Below are 18,708 nucleotides of genomic sequence, written 5' to 3' on the forward strand. Positions count from 1 at the left end.
GTTGATCTTAGTTGATCCTAACACTGCCAAGTGGAGCTTTACAAAACTACAGTAGCCTTGTGCAAGTCTTTTGGATTTTAGAAGTGCCCATTCTTGGCGATTATTATTACACCATGCCAAAAACAAACATTTATCATGTTGTTTTGGTTATGCAACTCAACTAGTGATAGTAGGGAATGTGAGACCAGTTATTGTGCAGCTGATTTTCATTATTTTCCTCTGTTTCATACATCTTAAAACTCTGTGCAATTTTCTGTGAACAAACTTCTTGTTAGTAATTTTATGCAGTTTTCATCAAAAATCTTGGAATCGACTTGATGAATCATTGCCCCTCAGCAGAGTTCTTTTCTTATTCTTAACCTACAGCAGTTTGATTAAAATTTCTTGAATGAGGGTGGTGGCCTCACATATCTGTTAATATAAGTTGTAACAAAATAACATCAACAAAATGGATTTAGCAGGTTTCCAAAGGCACCTTGAGAATTTAAGGGTATGGTTTATTTCCCAATATCATTTACAGTCACTGTGAATTTTTCTAGAGACTATATTTCATGATTTTACTTACTGCATGTACCTATGTATGTTATGTATGCACTTATTGCACTAAAAACTTGCAACCATCAAGAACCTATCATTGTAGTACCTTGCTTCATTTTGTTTGAGCTCCTTACCTATTAATAATGGCGGTAGTGATCATAAGTATTGTACTATATTTTTTTTTTTATCATATTACAAGGAGGCACAACATGCACTACAAATTCAGGATAAAGTGATATCGCCCATCACTGACTATTGAAGCGGGTACAATCAAAAAAGCTTGCAATGGCGTATAATTTAGTAGAGCCCTCGCTTGTTACTCTGTTGACATTTATAGTACAACTGGAAATCTGCCACGGCTCCTCAAGCATCGAAACTGAATGTATGAAACGAGATCAGTGATACTCTGAAGTAGACTAAACAGAGCTCGCCGTGGCATGTGATCTAGCAGAACTCTTAACTGTTTTTAACTATGCTGACTTTTAGAGTGAAACTGAAAATCCACCACTTTCATTTCGGCATTTTAATTCAAGTGATTTTCCACCTCTTTTAGAATGTCGGTGATAAAAGAACAATATGCACCTAAGCTACTGGGTTGGCTTCATGTAAAACAGATTAAATCATCAGTGATAGCCCACTGCCACTCCAATTTGCTTCGGATAGAAACTTGCAGGAATATGTTGGCTGTACTCGCGCGAAGAATGCGATAGAGTCAAAGCAGAGATGAATTCTACTACCTCTAGTTGCCGTAGATTACTTTCATAGAATCTCACCAGCAAGACTGTAGTGTTTACTATTCTTTTGCAAAAACTCTACCATCTTTGTAAGCCCTCCTCGGTGATACCATGATTTCTTTTCAATCTCCGTTAGACTTCATTTTGTGAGGAGGAACCACAATTTGTAACTTATCTGTAAAAGCACGTATCTGCATTTGGGAACAAATGATACAATTCTTCTCAAATGAGCCAGAAATAGCAGTTCCTTACTCATTGCTAAATGAAGTCCAATTGTCTTTTAGTTACTTAGTGTATGTTTTTAATAATTTATTTCTTTTAATAAACATTTCAATAAGAGAACTTATCAATGTTTACAGATCATTTTCCTGTTGCACTTCATATTGATTTCATGGTGAGTAATATTTTTGATATCACATTTTTTTCTTCCTTCTTTTAGTCATATGAATTTTTATCTAGGAACTGATGTTTTACATTCAAGTATAATCATTAAAATGTTGATGTAAATTAATACAACTGAAATGTATCAGATGAAGCTGTGGCACGATTAAGTTATTCGGTCTAGCATCCATATGCAAACGTTTGAAGGATAGAAATTTTGTTTTGTATAGTAAAACTTTCCATTAATTTTAATTTGATAAATATTCAAATCATAACAAGGGCAAATATGTAAGTAAGTAAAAGTAATTTAGAGAGGAGAAAAGTAAAATGTTGACATTCCTCAAGGTGAATTTTCATTTTTAAAAATATCTGTCACTCTTTTTTATCTGTTTTAAGGTTCAAAGCAGAATGTCAATTAAGTGAGCAATTTTAGAATGAAGAGGGGGAGGTCTGTAGATATGAAATGAAGTGATGATAAAGTGCCCAGATCCCTGATAGCTAATATGAGTGTAGGGAGTGTATTGGATAAGCAAATTAACTGAGCAATGTAGGGCATAATGCAGGGCGTGGCTCCATGGTAACTATTCATCGCAAGTACCTCTGGGAATAATGTTTACATTGAATTTCAAACACAAAAACTGTTCCATGTTGCCAAGTTCTCACTCATGCTCAAAAATATTTCCTGAGTTCAGGGCATGTCAAAAGACTTTTTTTTGTCTTGATCATATCCTAAATTCAGGATTGGTTCCAGCAGGATTCGCACATTTTCATCATCCATCCATTTTATCCATACAAGACATTGTCTGTAACTCAATATGAAGCTCATTTATTTATTTATTTTTTTTTTTTTTTTTTTTTTTTTTTTTTTTTTTTTTTTTTTTGTTTAATGTATTATCAAACATGACGTACAAGAATTTTAAACAACTTTAACCAGGATCAGTCTAACTGCATTAAACTTTGCCCGATTTCCTCTCTTGTTCCTTTGTTTTAAATAAAAAACTAAGCCTCGCTGTGCCCTAAAATTATATATTTTTAATTTTACGAAAATCCACAGCAAGTCTCAAGGCATTATGTTTTTGAGTTCTTGGCAAGTAATGTGGAAAATTCTAGGCAACTCGAAGTGCAGTCAGAAACTTTTCCGTAAAAGTGGTTGTCTGGCCCTGGGATGCAAGAAATCCCAAAACATTGGCAACTGATTGTTTGCCACAAGCTGGCATTTTTGCCTCGCAGTGTTTTTTCTCATTGGTCTCATGGTGAGATTCCAAATTCTATAATAACATGTGCGATCTTCCCCTCTTTTTTACAGTATTGAGCAGAAAAAAAAAGAGAATCATTTTTAGGAATTATCTCCAATCCCAAGATTTGCTTCACATTTGTTGCAGTCCTAAGATGGCAAGATCGGGCATTTTCTGCACACCTACTCTCACAGATCATAATTTTATCAATATTTTTTCCATCTATTAAGATAAAATCAAATGTTTTATTAATATACTCATTCGGATGTTCGATTTTATTCCAGGGCTCTTCTCGGATACTGGACTCCCACTGCTTATCTCTTCTATAATGGAGCCTTTTTGTTTACATTACTCTGGGGACTACACAACAAAGAATCGGAAGAACCTATCATTATGGTAAATTAATAAGACTTGCCTCCTCATAAAGTTTAACTAAATCCCTTTTCTGTCTGGCAATAACTGCTGTCTGTCCTCTGAAAGGGACACAAAAAATTATCAAGAAAAAGAGATCCATCTACATACCTACTTTGGGAGTTTCTGGTTAAACAACTTTCCCTGCTTCATTTATACCTCTGTCGTACTTCAAGACTTGAACAATGATAGCAAAGCTTGGGTGAAAATGGGGCTGTGGTTTGATCTAAGAGTTGCCGTGATTGTGGGTTTTTCTAACATAAAAATTAGCAAGAAAAGCGTTTTGGAGATAATTAATTAAAGCTTGAAACAGCAGTTTTGACCATAAGTGAAAAAGGCCTAAAGCTGTAGTAATAAAAATAACAGATATCTTCGACCTGAAGCTCATAACATCATTGAAGAGATGACATATAGTTCCAGCCCCTGTAAATCCGATGTACAACAGCCACCATATGATTCACATCGTGAACAAACTATTTCATTTCATCAAAAATGTCAATAACATCCACCACAATTATCTATGATATTGTGCGCACTAAAGACATATAACCTCTCCTAAGGGGAATAGACAAGGTAGGTATTCAAAAACTTTTATAAGTTTGAAGTGGTATGTTTATGTTCGAAGTAGTAAAAAATGGTTTCCTGATTCCTATTCTTATCTGGTTTTTTTCTGTATTTTCCCCCCTATTTTTCTTTTCCTTTTTTCCCCCTTTGTTTCAAAGGTTTTTTGTGATTTTTTTGTTAAGTTACTGCTGGTAGAGTGACTTTAAAAAAAGTACTTAACATGAATATGAATAAAGTAAGTATTGCTTTTTTGTAATCGAGTGGTTTTTCTTTTTCCTCCAGGCTCTGTACATCAATTGTCTGAGTATTCTATTTGATGTTCCAGTCATCCTGTTCTTCTTCCCTCTTGTCAGTAAGTATTCATACAATGCACCAATACAATTGAATTGCTGTTATAACTTCCGTAGAGGGGACCTCAACATCTGAATGGTGCTAAAATCCCATCTTACAAATGACATACTATAATTTTAAACGCAAATTTTGCCAAAATTGAGAATACAATCTATGATAAAATTGCAAAGATAGTTTATACTAAAATTGCAAAAGAGAAATTGTAATTTTTGTTGATCAAGATTGCTCCATTAACCACTTTTTAGCGTTTAATGGAAATAAAAAAGTTGCTCTTTTGACTTGAAACTTTGCAGTTTTTAGTGATTTCAAAAGAAAAATTTGTAAATGAAAGACTTAACCCCATAGAACAGTAACTGATGGATTCTAACATGAGAAACAACATTGATTTTTAGTAGGAGTCTGAGCTTCAAAATAAGACTATGTTCATTTTGGGAAAACAATTCAGAGCAAAGTTAAGATGGTAAGGTTCATGTCCTGATTTTTTTCATAGTTATTAATTTATATAAATACTCTTCTAACCCCCAAAAATATTTCATGGATCTGACCGAAGTTTAAAATAGACGATTTGGGATAAGGTCTTTTTTTTTTTTTGGTTTTACCTATCAAGGGATCAATTTTGTTTTCTTAAACTTTTCAGGATTTGGTAGTCAAATATTAAGTATAATTGCATCACTTCTCAATTTACTTCTGCGATTTTTTACCATCATCTCCCTGAGCAAACTCCTGCAGCAACGCAATGGAACTATTCCACCATTTTTAAGCAGTATTTTAGGTGAGTGACTTGTTCTTCTATATGAATTTTAGCCAAAGTTCACAATCAACCAAAGATGCTCGTTTTTTTATGAATGTCACATCTGTTTTATGGACATATGAAAGGAGAAAATGTTTCCTTCAATTTGATGTCTCTAGATGAGTTGATGATTGTTACAAAATGCCTGTGGTTTTTATATTGCTTCCTTGGAAAGCTAACTAACTTTATTTTGGAATGGTGTAATAATGTCCCATTACATACTTTGCATCAATAATTTTGAGAGTTACTTATTGTCGGCTGGTCGTCATCATAAAAGTATAAATAAATGTTGTTCAAGTTGTACTCGTAGTTAGGTTTTTTTTACTAACGCCATGAATAAGATCAACTCATCAGATTTCGTAAGTGAACTTTTCTCAAGCCAACTCTCAGTTTGTACCATGGAATGTTCACTGTGTCAGACACTGCTACATATTGGTTTATGACCTCTGTAAAATCGCTCAGATGGATGCACGTTTCAAAATGAAGTTGCTTTGAAAGCTGTTTCATAATCTTCATCCCAGTTCCATGTTTCCTGAATCTAATTCAGTGATCCTCTGTGTATCCTTCTCCGTAATTTTTTGTTTGATGTGTTGGAGTGATTGTACGTTGGAAATGTTTTGCCCACAGTCATGAAATGTTAGGTCGGAGAGATAAAATTTGCACTAACTTGCATTCTTAAAAACCGTTTCCTTGGATGAATTTTAAGGGATTTGCCCCAGTACTTAACATATCAATGAATGTTATTCTCTTCTTGTCATTAGCATAAGCGCAGCTAAAAGGGTCCTCTTCACTCAAAAGGCTCGTGCTCTTCCCTTTGAAAATATGGGACCATTTACTGTGCTTTTGATTTGTGATTTTTTGCACTGTGATACCAGATTTCTTGATTGATGGATGATCCCATGCCCTTCCCTAGCAGGAATCTTTCCCCATCATCATTGTCACTGGCTCTACTATCTCACTATTGTTACCAACTTGCTTTGTTTTCCTTTTGTCTCCTGTTATCTTTCTTATTCAATTTATGAAGCACATACATTTTCTCATCAAACCTCCATTGAAACGTTTTACTGTTCAACTTTAAATGTTCTCTTTAACATTCAACTCAGTCTGGTATTCTGAATTACCTCTCTCAACTTCAGGTTCTAGCTACATCTCATGACCCTCTAAACAATGAAGGTCCAAAGTTGGTTTACTTGTAAAAAAACACTTGAAGGAAAAGTTACTCATCATAGAAAAAAAAAAAACGACCAGTCTTAGGGCAGGCTAATGATGAGTTCAGAGCCGTCAACATTATTCCAATCATTTAAATTTCAGTAATAAGTATGAATGCTAATTTTATTCATTTCAGAATTACAACTATTCTTAAAAATCAATTTTTATCAGGTCTGCAGTATTTGCAATGATAAATTTCATAACTTTTTTAATAAGGAATTAACTATTCACCTAAATGTAACTCTCCTCAACAATGACAGCAGAAGATGCAGTGGGAAAAAATTACATGAGACTAAAAGGCTTGTCCTATTTTTCAGTCAAAACGTACATCCTTATAGGCTAAAGCTGTGCTGCATCCCGCAATTAGTAGATACAGTCAAATGTAATCCTATCGTAAAGTTTTGTTGTGCTTTTTGGTTCAAATGTGTTTAATACTTTCCACTCTCTGCCAAACTTTAGGAGTTGAATTTGCTTCTTAGTTTTTTTCAAAACTGAATACTTCCAAAATCCTCTTATTAATTTTGAAATGCAGGCAGGGTTCATGAGTCAATTCAATGATAAAAATTTCATCGGGTTTCTTTTCTGCCCTTGAAATTTTTATCTTACATTTTGTGTTTAAATCATTTTGTTTTTTCGAATCCCCTTCATTTTTACAGGGGTAGGGACTTCCAGACACCCTGACTCAACTGTTGAAGCTTAATTCTGTCAATTTTCAAACGTTACAATTTTTTTCCGATGACAGCAAAGACCACTTTCTAAACCGAAGTATAAATTTTTATGACTTTAAGTTAGGCACAGAAAGGTAAGATCTTGGGTTTTTGAGTGGGTCTCTAGATTTCACTTGTACCATACTACTAATATTCTTCTTGAAGCTTGCAAATCAAGTGATGTGCGCTAAGCTTCTTAACTAATGGTCTGTGTACAGTCTGTAATCCCCCTCCTCCAGTGGTTCCTCCATCTCTCATCCCTGATACTGAGGGGACCTCTTTCTGTTTTGGATTAATTTCATATTTCCTTCCCTTTTTTCAATTAATTTATGATGAATTAATTTTCTCATATTTTTTTTTCTTGCCACTCAATCCTAACTTTCAAGAAGTTTTCATTGAATCATTTAAGTTTTTTTGTTGCTGTCCAAGAAATTGTCTGTGAATCTGAGGCTAAACTGAGAAGTAGTTTGAACACATATCTGTCTTTAGGAGGGGTGTAAGAGTTAAAGAAAATGGGTAGCTTGCATAGACCTCTTACCAGAAAGTTGAAACCTGGTGTTGGTGACGTTCTTTCGGGGTTCAAGTGTACTCCAGTAAGAGAAGGAAATAGGATAAAAAAAATGGAAGAAGAAGAAACTGAAACTCGAAAAAAATTAATGAGATTACCAATGCATTTTGAAATTCCATTGACCCTGCATCAGAAGCAGGAATTTGTCCATGACGTAAGGACTTTGGAGTTCTGGAACGTCTGCCTTGGCAGTTTAATTTTTTTTTCTTCTTTTTTTTTTGAGTCTGCGCATTTTGATTTTTCCAGATTTCTTTTTCTTACCTCAGTTTAAGAATAAACAAATGCCTTGCTCCCCCTTTCTGCTTTACATTTTGCACATTATGCACCTCTATAATTAGTCAGTTGAAACATTAAATCAGTCAAGCTACAACTGGCAACTACTCATTTTAGTATCTTTCCCTAGGTTCTCATTTCTCATGCCGTTTTGGAGTTTCGATATGTAAAACAATTATAGTCATCTCAAGAGGGAAACAAAGTTCTATGAATTTAATCTCATTATATGTTGCTTCGTGTTTAGTTTATTTTCTGGTGAAGTTTTTTCATTTTAATTTTATGCAGGAGTACAAACTTAAATTGAAAGAGATAAAATCGCTACCTGAAGACAAAACTTAAAATGTTTATCTTGAAAGTTGAGTTCATTTTCATATGTTTACATTTTTCCCTGAGATGCTTGATAAATTATGATCGGTAGTGATCAGTCAGGGATGAATGAAACGAGTCACAGGCTTTTTGACTAAATCGATTCTTGTAACTTCCCTCCCCTCCTCAGATCTTCCAATTCAATTATTTAAGTGCTCTGTTTGACATGTGATGTGAAGTTGTGTGTTGTTGTGTTTTGTTTATTTGTGTGCTCCTTCATTTTCAAATTTACTTTATTATGAAAATTATCGTATCGGTTGCTTTACTTACTTATTTTATCATAAGACAAAAATTTCTTTCTCTCATTTTCAAAAAACTCCAAATACTACTACTTCAATCTCCAAAAGAAGAAAAAAATACATTCGAAGCTCTTCACCACTTTCATTTTGTACATATTTTTACTTTGTACGTAGATTCTCATTACTTTTAGCTAGTCTAAGAGCAATAGATTCAGTCAAAAAAGAAAATATGAGCATCTGTAGACTTGACTGCTCCTTCTCGAAACTAATCAATATTTACCTCTCAAAGCACATGATGTGATTTGAGTAACCATTTTCCTCTTCTTTGCTCAAAAATGACTATTTCAACCTGATTTAAATCGAAGATATCAGAGAACTACTTATCCAACAACATCAAGGATAAATTGTAATTCAATAAGTATTAAGGAAGGTTAAAGAAAAACTGAATAGGAAAGTTTCTGCGCTTTCAAATAATGCAACTTTGAATTGATCTGATGAGGGAAAATAAAATTTACGAAGTAAAATCTGTTTGAATTGAATTTGACTACTGAATAATAGTGTTATTCAGTTTCCGATCATGGAGTCAAGTACATCAAAATAAATGCATAAAAGAATAATTTAAAGTTAGGTATCTCAAGAGGGCTTATGCATCACTAGTGACGCAAGGAGATGTATGTAACATATCGTTTATGTAACCAGGCAAGGCTAGTAGTCCTCGCCAGGAAATCGTGTATTTATATTGGTGAAAATATGGTATTGATAAAATAGTACAGCTTCAGGAATAATAACATAGAAAGAAACATACCTAAAGAGATTAAAATGATATCATTTCTAGTATACTTGCTTTGCTGTTTTTTTTCAGCTTTCCATATTTGAAATTTGTGCCTTTCAAGTTTCATCTTTCTGCCCCCACAAAAGTTGCTGTTGATTACTTCTGTGCACCTCTTTCTTTGACTTAGTTGATTCACTGTGCCATTGTATGGTGGTTGATGTCCTGTTCCTCTCCCCCTGGTTGACCTTGCCCTCACACTCTTTTCTATAGCTTAATGACCTATAAAGTTTTCTCCTGTCCAAATGTAATCATTGATGTTTTTCCTCCTCGTTATTTTCTGTTTTCACTCTTTGCAATTCAAATACGGTTAGCTTTTAGTTTAATAGAAAGATAAAATGTTCAGTCTTAGAGGAAAAACTGAAGGTGGTGGCCGTTTTAATGTCTGGGCCCATTTTTGGACACAGAAAGGTACAGCCAATGGGAGAGAGGAAAAGGACATTAACAAAATTTATGAGTAATAAGAATATAAGAGGAAGGAAATATCTGTCAACAAATGGGAGGGCGTGAAGGAAAAACGGTCACCTCCTGTTGTTTTTTCCTCCAAGTTTTTATCCAGGATAACTCAACTTTTCAGGGATTGTCAAATCTAGAAGATGGACTTCCATGTTTTTATATATCGCCTTTCCAAGAGTAGCCCTTTATTTTTGAATTCCGGAGATTTTATTGGCATATGTTTAAAATGAAACTTCGTAAAGGGAAAAGCCTCCGTCAAAATTTTCACCTTGAACCCTAAGTTAGTTTTGGCCTCACAGCGATGCAAAGTTTTCATTTCCAGCATGTATCTCGTAATTTCCAATGCTATACTCTGGAACTTTGCAATGTTGCAGCACCAAAACCAGCTTTGAACTCAAGCTATAACTGTTATTAGAGGCACTTTTCTAATGATTTTGGAATTTTTATGGCGTTCTGTTTGCCAAACGATGCCAAATTGACCATCCCACTGATTTTGACCACCACTACCTGTTTTGTGTGTTATACATACAGGGTGTCTCACGAAAAACGAGCCACCTTGAATATCTGCCGAACGCGTCGGAATTTCGAAAAACGGTAAAAGACGTGTTCGTTTATATCGAGGGGGACACCTTTTGGCGTATTCGACATTTTCCCAAACCGCGGGAGGGGCGCGGGGCGGGGGGTGCCCCACCCGTAAGTCGAACTTTTCAAATGGCACCCCTACTTTTTTATTTCAGAAATCAATTCTACGCAAAAAAACAAGCCACCCTGTCCAAACCGAATGTAAATCGGACAATTTTTCAGTGATTGACAGAGTTTGAAACATTTTTTTCATGCTCTTTTCAAAAATTTCCCACGCCCAATGGAATTGCTGTATCAAACCAAACTCTCCGCCAAAAAAATTCTTAAACATTGCACTTTCGATAAAAAAATAAAAAAAATCTGCTGCACTCGAAATCTGGAGCACGCGGAGCCCTTCTTTGCGACATTAAAATTCGTTATACCGAACATTTCCGAGGGGCGCTCATCGGGAGGGAGTAGTAAGTTTTAGACAAGAATTATTAATCTTTTTTCTGAAGCATAAGAAACCGTGTCCATGAAGAAGCAGTTAAGTAGAAAAACAAATGGATTAGCTTTTTTTTGGGGGGGGGGGGGGGGGTCAATGACTTGAGCCGGACCTTGATACTTCTGAGGACGCTATTTTTCCGCGGTGCGTTGTTTTTCTACTTAACTGCTTCTTCATGGACACGGTTTCTTATGCTTCAGAAAAAAGATTAATAATTCTTGTCTAAAACTTACTACTCCCTCCCGATGAGCGCCCCTCGGAAATGTTCGGTATAACGAATTTTAATGTCGCAAAGAAGGGCTCCGCGTGCTCCAGATTTCGAGTGCAGCAGATTTTTTTGATTTTTTTATCGAAAGTGCAATGTTTAAGAATTTTTTTGGCGGAGAGTTTGGTTTGATACAGCAATTCCATTGGGCGTGGGAAATTTTTGAAAAGAGCATGAAAAAAATGTTTCAAACTCTGTCAATCACTGAAAAATTGTCCGATTTACATTCGGTTTGGACAGGGTGGCTTGTTTTTTTGCGTAGAATTGATTTCTGAAATAAAAAAGTAGGGGTGCCATTTGAAAAGTTCGACTTACGGGTGGGGCACCCCCCGCCCCGCGCCCCTCCCGCGGTTTGGGAAAATGTCGAATACGCCAAAAGGTGTCCCCCTCGATATAAACGAACACGTCTTTTACCGTTTTTCGAAATTCCGACGCGTTCGGCAGATATTCAAGGTGGCTCGTTTTTCGTGAGACACCCTGTAGGTCAGACATATAAATTTGCAAAAATGTATTTTTCCATGACATGATTATATCAGTAAATTTCCCATCTGGTAGATCTCTTCCTATTTTTTCTTCGGTTTTTTTCTTTATGCAATACCTTAATGAGTGTAATATGATGTTTCCTCATGGTGCATTTGCGACCCCTCAAAATTTTGATGTAGTTTTGTACACCCACATGTCATCAAAGACTGAATGAAAAATAATATTCCTTGCAGTCGGACGAAATCGTATTCATTTATTTTAAGATTTCGCCCAAAGAATGTCTCTGTACACTCTTCTGAAGTTTTTTCAGTGCCTGTGTGTGAGATTAATATTTTTGTTTTTTTATTAGGAGCTGCAGTAGATGGCGAAGAACGCTCATATGAAGATATCGATCGCACAACAATCCACCAAAGTGTGCCACAAACTGAAGTAAGAGACCCTTTTACTCCTAATAAATCACAATACCGTATTTAGTTTAGATTTTTCCAGTTTATCGAGACTGACTTTTTTAAACTTTTAAGTTCTGTAATTATTTTTTAATTTTATTTTATTTTTCTGTTCTTTGTGATTCATATATAGTGCAGTTGTTAAACATGACCTGAAATCCTCAACCATCAGTAAAATAATGTATACCAAATTCTTTGGTGTTCTTCACTGTGAGGCAACTAACAACTAACTTAATAGATTCACCCGATCAAACTCTGGGTAATAGTACGGGGATTGAAACTCTTATGAAGGCGTACTCTAAAAACTCATATGAAGGTGATTGAAGGAAAGTGTCAGCAATGCCGTTTGTTTTTCACTTTTCAATGTACAATTAGATAACTATGATCTGTTGATGTTACTTTTTTGGCACTAAAAACATTTGCAGTTTGCAGATTTTGCGAAACAACTTTAGGGGAAAATTCTCATGAGGGAGATCAAATGTATAAGGCATTTTAACAACAGATACCGCTTTGCTTTGTCTCTGGAGTTCTAGAGTTACATCTCAGTTGATAATAATGAATAAATGGAAGCTCATCATTTCTCGAGTGATTAGGTGTGTTTGAGTAACTGTTGCGTTAGAGGTGCCATAACTTAATGTTAATACTAGTTTATAATTCTGGCTTAATAATTTAGATCAATACTTTTAAGAAAGTATTTGTAGCTCTGTTTTTCTCAAACAATTTTAAAGCCACTCTATTTCAGCTTGGGATTTTTTCTGTCATAGAGGAAGAAAATATTGTCTATTAAATTGGTCAGATGAAATTGTATACCTACCAAATTGTTTGAAAATAAGAGAATTAAATCTTTTCAAGAAAAGGAAGAAAGAAGAAGTGCGAAAAATAACTACATCATTACTATAAAATGCGAATATGATTCGTAAGAATAAAAAGAAGCACTGCCTCTAAAACTCAAGAAAAAACTTGCTGAAGTTATAATCTAAAGAGGAATGAGATTGAACTTTGCAATACATTTATCTAGTATCGTATGTTTGTTCAACTATTATTTCTTGCACCATGGTTTTAGAAAAATGTCCTTCTTGGTCAAATAAATAATTTCTTCTTTTTCTTTTTGCTCCGCAAGCAGTCAAAATTTGGCACACAGGTAGTATAAGTTACTAATACTCTTTTCCTTGTTTGGAATGCATCAGGTTGACTTTGTCCCTTTTTGACTTTTATGCAGTTCAGTTTTTCATAAAATTCTGTGAAGCTTCTTTTCAACTGTTGACCCAAAAGTATGGCGTCAACGTACGCAAGGAAAGCGCTGCTCTTCCTTTTCAATTGGCATTGTGAATGAGAGAAACGTGCATGCAATAATTAAGTAGTAAAAAAACTAACAACTTTAAACTTAAGCCTTAAATCAAATTCCCAAATTTTGCTATAGCAAAATGAGAGAAAGAATTTTGTAAATCTGCGTATAGAGTTAACCTGAAGTTGCATTGTTGGCATTGCCAGGGTTGCTTTGCCTAGAGCTCACAGACCTGTCTGCCCTTGTTAAGCGTGCTCACTTGCAGCTGTGGCTAGCTGTTGTAGGGGCAAGCACAGAGAAATGCCGACAGTATTGTTGGTTCATCAAAAGCTCTGAGGCCTGTCCGCCCGTGGGAAGCGGTTGGGGAAGCTTACTCCACCGCTGTGCCAGCATCCTTCCAAAAACCAAAGAATCTGCTCACACTGTGCACACACTCGCACATCACTGTATCTGCACTGACGGACTCTCTAGTCTGCTGCTTGTCGCGTGTGATGAAATCAAGGAATGATTGTGTATGTGTGATCCTCAAAAAACCTTTTTCAATCCTCTTATATTGAATTCCTTTAATTATACAAACTCTACTGGTTTAAACGAAATTGTCTATAATGTTAAGAGGGCAGATGGGAGTTGGAGCCAATAACTGGCTCAATGTGTTGTCTGCGGGTTGATGTGCAAATGGATTGGCTTATTTAAATGACCTGGGCCTGCCCTAGCCCATCATTCCATAGAAAATGGATTGAGTTGCTCGTCCGACTCCACCACTCACCCACCACTTTTCGTGATGTGGATATCAGCATCGTTTGTTCAAAGAACCATACAGACTGGACCTATTTTTCTACTCAGAAGAGCTGGAGCATAGAATAATAGCTACCAAACTGTTGATTTCTTACTTGAGATCGAAATGGTCACTTTTTTGGAGCGGACTTGAGACCGGTTCCAATTGCAGGGATTTCAAGAATTAGTGGAAAGATGACAAACTTGTAAGCAGTTTTGATACAAATTTAGTAGAAGTCAAAGCTTTGAACATGATTAATAATATGATTTTATAAATGTAGGAAACACGATTTAATAAATGCTATTGAAAAGGTACTGGAATTCTTAATTTTCTTAACGAGTACATACTTTCCATTTATACTATTCTTTCTAAGTCTAAAATCTTGTAAATGATTACCTTATTGTCAGAGAATTAAATTTTTTTTTGTCTTATTTACATGCATTGACAATCAATTGACTCTCATTTTATAAAACAATATTGAAATTATTTTAAATGATTAGCACTCTCACCAAAAAATTATATAAACGTACCTGTTTTCATCATATTTTTTTTCTATGTACCCTATTAACTCAATTCCTATCCTGTTAAAGCCCATCATTTCATTTTCTCACTTTTTTTACAGTTAGCATTCATATCATTATTCATTTAATTCTATCCTGTTTCCCATAAAATTTGGTTCTATACTTCTTCTCGTATTGCAAAAAATTCGGATTCTTAAATTCAAAGTTATGTTTACACTCATGGTTTTCAAGCTTACAAACTCTGTTCAAATGATGCATTTTTGTAGAATTAGGTTTACAGAATTTTTCTATCAAGATCTAGCTTATTTTCCTGTATGAACCAGTGCTTCCATATCAACCTCTCAAAAATTATAATTTATCCTAAAAGTATTAAAATCCTCAGCGCCAAATATAGGACAGTGAGAACCCAGTGATTTATTTTGGTACATACATATTGTAGATTTTTACAAGAGCTGTCTTCATAACTGTCATGGTCATACATTTTTCTGTAGTAGGGGAGTCCAGGCAGTCAATGAAATATTGAATCATTGATAGAACTCGCATCAGATATGTTGACATTTATTGACTTTTGAGTATCATGCTCAGTGGACCATTTTAGGTATTTGCGTAAAGCATCATTGTCACCTTGGATCAATTTTTGACTGCTGTTGGATGATAGTGGCACAATGGCTTGCGAGCAGAAACTTTAGAAGTGTCACCCTATCTGACATGAGCTCTACATTTCTTTGAAGCCACTGAACTGGAAATTTTGATCTCAGTCGCTGATAATTTCTTATGAACAGTATTTCACTTTTGTGGAGTCTACAAACATTTATTTAAATGTCCTTAGCACAGGAACAGACTCCCTGCCCCTCATCTTCTTTCCAGCTAGGTGCTACAGCATACATCTGCTACATTCCTGTGCAAGAAATTATACGCAATTGGACATGCACTCACATTTTGCGCAAAGTAGTCTCCATGTCATTCATAATTAAGAGTATAATTCTGAAGCATTGGAATATTCAGTGTGGAGGGGATGTGTAATCATCACCACAACTGAAATCAGTGAAGGACTGTCTAACTGTATTGCTGGAGGGACATTTTTGAAGCATTAATGTTATTTGTTTAGCGTGTCTCTATCAGGGTACGTGTACCTAGTCTTAACCCATATGTATCTAAGTCTCCTCCTAAACCTCTACCATATTGTTCAGGTTTCTCTAGAATTTTATCCAGGGGTCCAAACCATGAATGACTTTTGTAACCTTATGCAGTTTCAACTCTTACAGTATTTTGGGATTTGGTTTTGTTTCTAGTTTTATTAATTTTATTATAAACTAACACTAATGAATTCCAAAATCAGCTTTTGGATCAGACCAATGGCTCAGCAATAGAACTTAAGTAAAAGCCATCCCTTGGTTTTCCAAAAGATTTATATTGCTCCTTGTTCTTCCTGTTTTTTATATTTCTATTTCTTTTTTTCTCCTTGTAATAGCCTTTGTACTTAATTTCATTAGACAAATTATCAAGTCATAGATATTCTTACTTCTTTTGCAACCATACTGGAAGTATAATTTTGCTTTTACATTAGTGTCAGTCTTTAATCGAGGGAGAGAATTTATGTGGAGCCCTATTTCTTCAAAATTGCACGCTAAAGAGTGGAATTTAGTCTCTTTTTATGTGCCTTCAGTAATTTTTGTGTGATTTAATGAATGAAGAAAATCAATTGATTCGGTTGTATCTCTAGCACACAACAAATCCATTGAGTTTGAAAAAATAAATAAATAAGTAAAACGTATAAATGACGGAAAGAACTACTTTCATTCATGTACATACATATACCACGAGCCTGCACACCATCCAAGTAGGTTTGATATCTACCTAATTCAATTTTGTATCTTCGCCTGTATTTTTTTAGTAGTATTTACTATGGTGTGCTTGCTTTTTAACTTGTAGGTCGTATTACAGCACTAACTTTTTGAATAGTTTGCCTAAAATCTGTCAATCTGCAGTATTTTTATGTATTTAAAAGTTTCAAACATAGTTGTTAATTCCAGTTATAAAGTATCTAATTAATTCTGTAAATTCAATCTTGATTACTGTATTTTCAGTTATTTAAGAGGAGCTTAAAACAAAACTAACCTAAGTTTATTGAACTTTACAAGTGGTATGACAGTCTATTTTAAAAGTTGTATGCAATTTTTTATTTATCCATTGTGTAGACAGTTTTTTTTTTTTTTTTTTTTTTTTTTTTTTTTGATTGAGTTTTCTTTGAATTTAATTCAGAGGTACCTTTCCTTCGTCAATCACGTGTTAGTGATTGTCAAATCCCTAAAATTCTTGTCTAATTTTGCATTAATATCCTCACATAAAATTATCTTTATTTCATTTTACTTCTTCAAATTAAATATGTCACATTGTCAACTGTATGCACCTTTGCTTCTTCAACTCCAAGTTCAATTGCTTCCTTGAAATTCTTAGAAAATATTTAAATAACGATGAGTTTTTTTTTTGTTATTTTTTAAACTGTTGGTTCAAAAACAGGTGTAAATCAGGGAAATTCTAGAAACATACACACAAAAAAAAAAAATCCGACAATCGGGGCTATCAGAACTATGCCAGCTATGAAAATGAGGCATGATCAAAACTTACTATTGGCATTGACTAGCATTAGGAACACACTTATTATCGTCGTTATATCCTTTTATTATAGCTTTTTCAATAGCACCTACAAGGCTATTGATCCAAGCATGTGTATATCTGTGACAACGGGTTGAAGTATTTGTATTTCTGCATCTTGAAAATCAATCAGCAGTTGTTAATAAACGTTTAAAATTTTTACGATTTTTTGTTCTTTTTCTGCAAGTAACAATTGACAACTTTATGGAAGAATATTTTTATTGAATAGGTACTTGGTACTGAAGTATGTGACCTAGTCTCTCTGCAGTTCAGCACTTACATACATTTGAGGTATTCCGATGATAATTTCCAATCCTTCTTCTGTTACCCTTTTCTCACTTCATCATGATTCACATCATAAAATTGTGTGCCTTCATCTCCAATCTTTTGATAATTTCCCTCCATTTCAGGTTGGTTTGGATGCAAAACTTTCCTGTAAACAACAACCAAAAATCCCTCCAAAAACCTCCCAATGCAAATCTACTCCTGAGAAACATTCCAAAGAGACTAGTGAAGATGAAGTTCCAAATTCTTCCAAAACTCTTTCACACACACCTTCAAAAACCTCCCATTGTAAATCGAACCACAGTCAGTGCCTTACCAAAACTTATGAAGATGAACTTGTAGAACCTTCAGAAACCTCTTCGAGAACCTCCTCTAAAGCCTCGGTGTGCGAAGTCATCACTCCCGATCTATATCCTGAGGAGGCCCCTGAAGACAAAAATGTACAATCCTCAAAAACCCTCCACTGCAAACGAACTCCTGATCATTCTCCTGACAAAACTTGTGAACGGAAGTGTTGAGTGAGCTTTTTCCTACAGTCAACTCGCAAATGACCGCCATAGGTCAACATTTAGAAGCAAAGATAATTTTCAAAATCCCAAAATTTCTTGTCCTTACATTTTCAATACCAATTTTGAGTTATTAATTAGATAGAATTCAGTTTTTGTCGTTTTCATTAGGTAAATAGGCACACATATTAAATCCGAAGAAACCGATAAATTAGAAAATCTTGTGGAGACTGAATGGTATGAATTTTCTTTTAATATTTACTCTAGAAAATCCCAAACCCTAAAGGTAGTGCACTGCTTTGCAATGGAGATCACGCAAAATCGTCATTTTTGGCTCATGTACAAAATCGCACTGAATTATCGGAGCCGATAAAGTATCCTTTAAGGTGCCTGAAAATGGTTGCTTTTGCTCTAAACCCTAGGGAACTCGAGAAACGGGAGATGAAATTGAAAATCTTTTAGTGCCCATAACTTTAGAACGGATCAAGTTTTATTTTTTTTTTTTTTTTCATTTTTCTCACTTGCAAAATATTAAACGTAAACAGTCCTGTCAAATCAACCTTTAAAACTTGAAAGAAGGTTCATTTTTGAATTAGTTATGGGGATTTTTTCGTCATTGGACCTAATTTTTCCAGCTTTTTTTTTACTTTTTTCTTGTCCTTTTTTTCATTTTTGTTTAGCTTTGAGCATTGTAGTCAGAGTTACCAACTTATTTTTCTCCAAAACAAGACCTCTCAAACTTTAAAACGAACTCAAAATTATGCTGGGGAA

General features: G+C 34.7%; 1 protein-coding gene across 1 annotated transcript; it reads left to right on the top strand.

The window, feature by feature from the left end:
* The first annotated feature begins 64 nt into the window (after positions 1-64).
* LOC109044773 (uncharacterized) lies at positions 65-18,172 on the top strand. The gene is made up of 7 exons (XM_019062686.2): positions 65-490; positions 1,631-1,665; positions 3,172-3,283; positions 4,145-4,214; positions 4,851-4,985; positions 11,814-11,893; positions 17,557-18,172. Exons 1-7 carry the CDS (start codon positions 449-451, stop codon positions 17,947-17,949), a joined length of 867 nt encoding a protein of 288 aa, XP_018918231.2. The 5' UTR covers positions 65-448; the 3' UTR covers positions 17,950-18,172.
* Positions 18,173-18,708: the final 536 nt, after the last annotated feature.

The sequence above is a fragment of the Bemisia tabaci genome, chromosome 1 (assembly GCF_918797505.1).
Source record: "Bemisia tabaci chromosome 1, PGI_BMITA_v3".
NCBI classification, from domain to species: domain Eukaryota; kingdom Metazoa; phylum Arthropoda; class Insecta; order Hemiptera; family Aleyrodidae; genus Bemisia; species Bemisia tabaci.